Consider the following 743-nt stretch of genomic DNA (forward strand, 5'->3'; position numbering starts at 1 on the left):
TTAGCAACCCAAAGAGGTGCTGGACACCACTATCCAAACAAAAATTTCAATGTTATATGCCTGTGACTGAATGTGTTAAGGAAAGAGGCTTGAGTGAGTAAATCTTTAAGAGTGTCTCAACACTTAACATCTTGAACCAACTGGTTTGGGATTGTTGATTGAAAGCTTATGCTAAAGAGCCGCCTTAAGACAAGATTTCGAGCTTAATTGAAAAAAAAAGGGGAAAGAAAAAAAGAAGGAAAAAGAAATAAGCAGAAAAAATTTGGTTCAAGGATCATGTGCTAAGGTATGAAAGAAGTCTAGTGAAGTTAACCAATTTAGTAGTGAAGCAAGCATTTTAATTGAAAAAGTTGAATAGTTGTGTTCAATTACAATAAATTAATGACCACACAAATGAGGATGACATGCTCAATAAGAAATTACTCTCTGGAAGAACATTCAAGTCCTACATCCTAAATTCTTGTGACAAAGTCCTTTATATTTTGCTTGAGGACAAGCAATACTTTAAGTTTGGTGTTGTGATGCAATTGCATATTTGATATATTAGCTAGTTAGTTTAGTTGATTTTAGCTTGATTTTACTCATTTTCTCTAAATAAACAAGTCCTTTTATGAGTTTTGTTTCCATGCATGATGATATCAAGGAACATGTTAATTCTAGCCAAATTCATGCAAATGATTTAAGGAATGCATATATGAATGAGTATGAATGAATCTCATGAAATTTATTGCATGAATTGGTAA

At 32.2% G+C, this 743-nt stretch overlaps 1 protein-coding gene across 1 annotated transcript in view; it reads left to right on the forward strand.

Moving 5' to 3' along the window:
• The window catches only part of LOC107465817 (uncharacterized), an 18,825-nt gene extending 18,724 nt beyond the window's left edge, over window positions 1-101 (forward strand). The window contains exon 3 of the mRNA XM_016084793.1: window positions 81-101. Within this exon, the coding sequence (XP_015940279.1) occupies window positions 81-101 (21 nt within the window). The remainder of the gene's footprint in view (window positions 1-80) is intronic.
• Window positions 102-743: the final 642 nt, after the last annotated feature.

Source organism: Arachis duranensis, chromosome 9 (assembly GCF_000817695.3).
Source record: "Arachis duranensis cultivar V14167 chromosome 9, aradu.V14167.gnm2.J7QH, whole genome shotgun sequence".
Lineage (NCBI taxonomy): Eukaryota > Viridiplantae > Streptophyta > Magnoliopsida > Fabales > Fabaceae > Arachis > Arachis duranensis.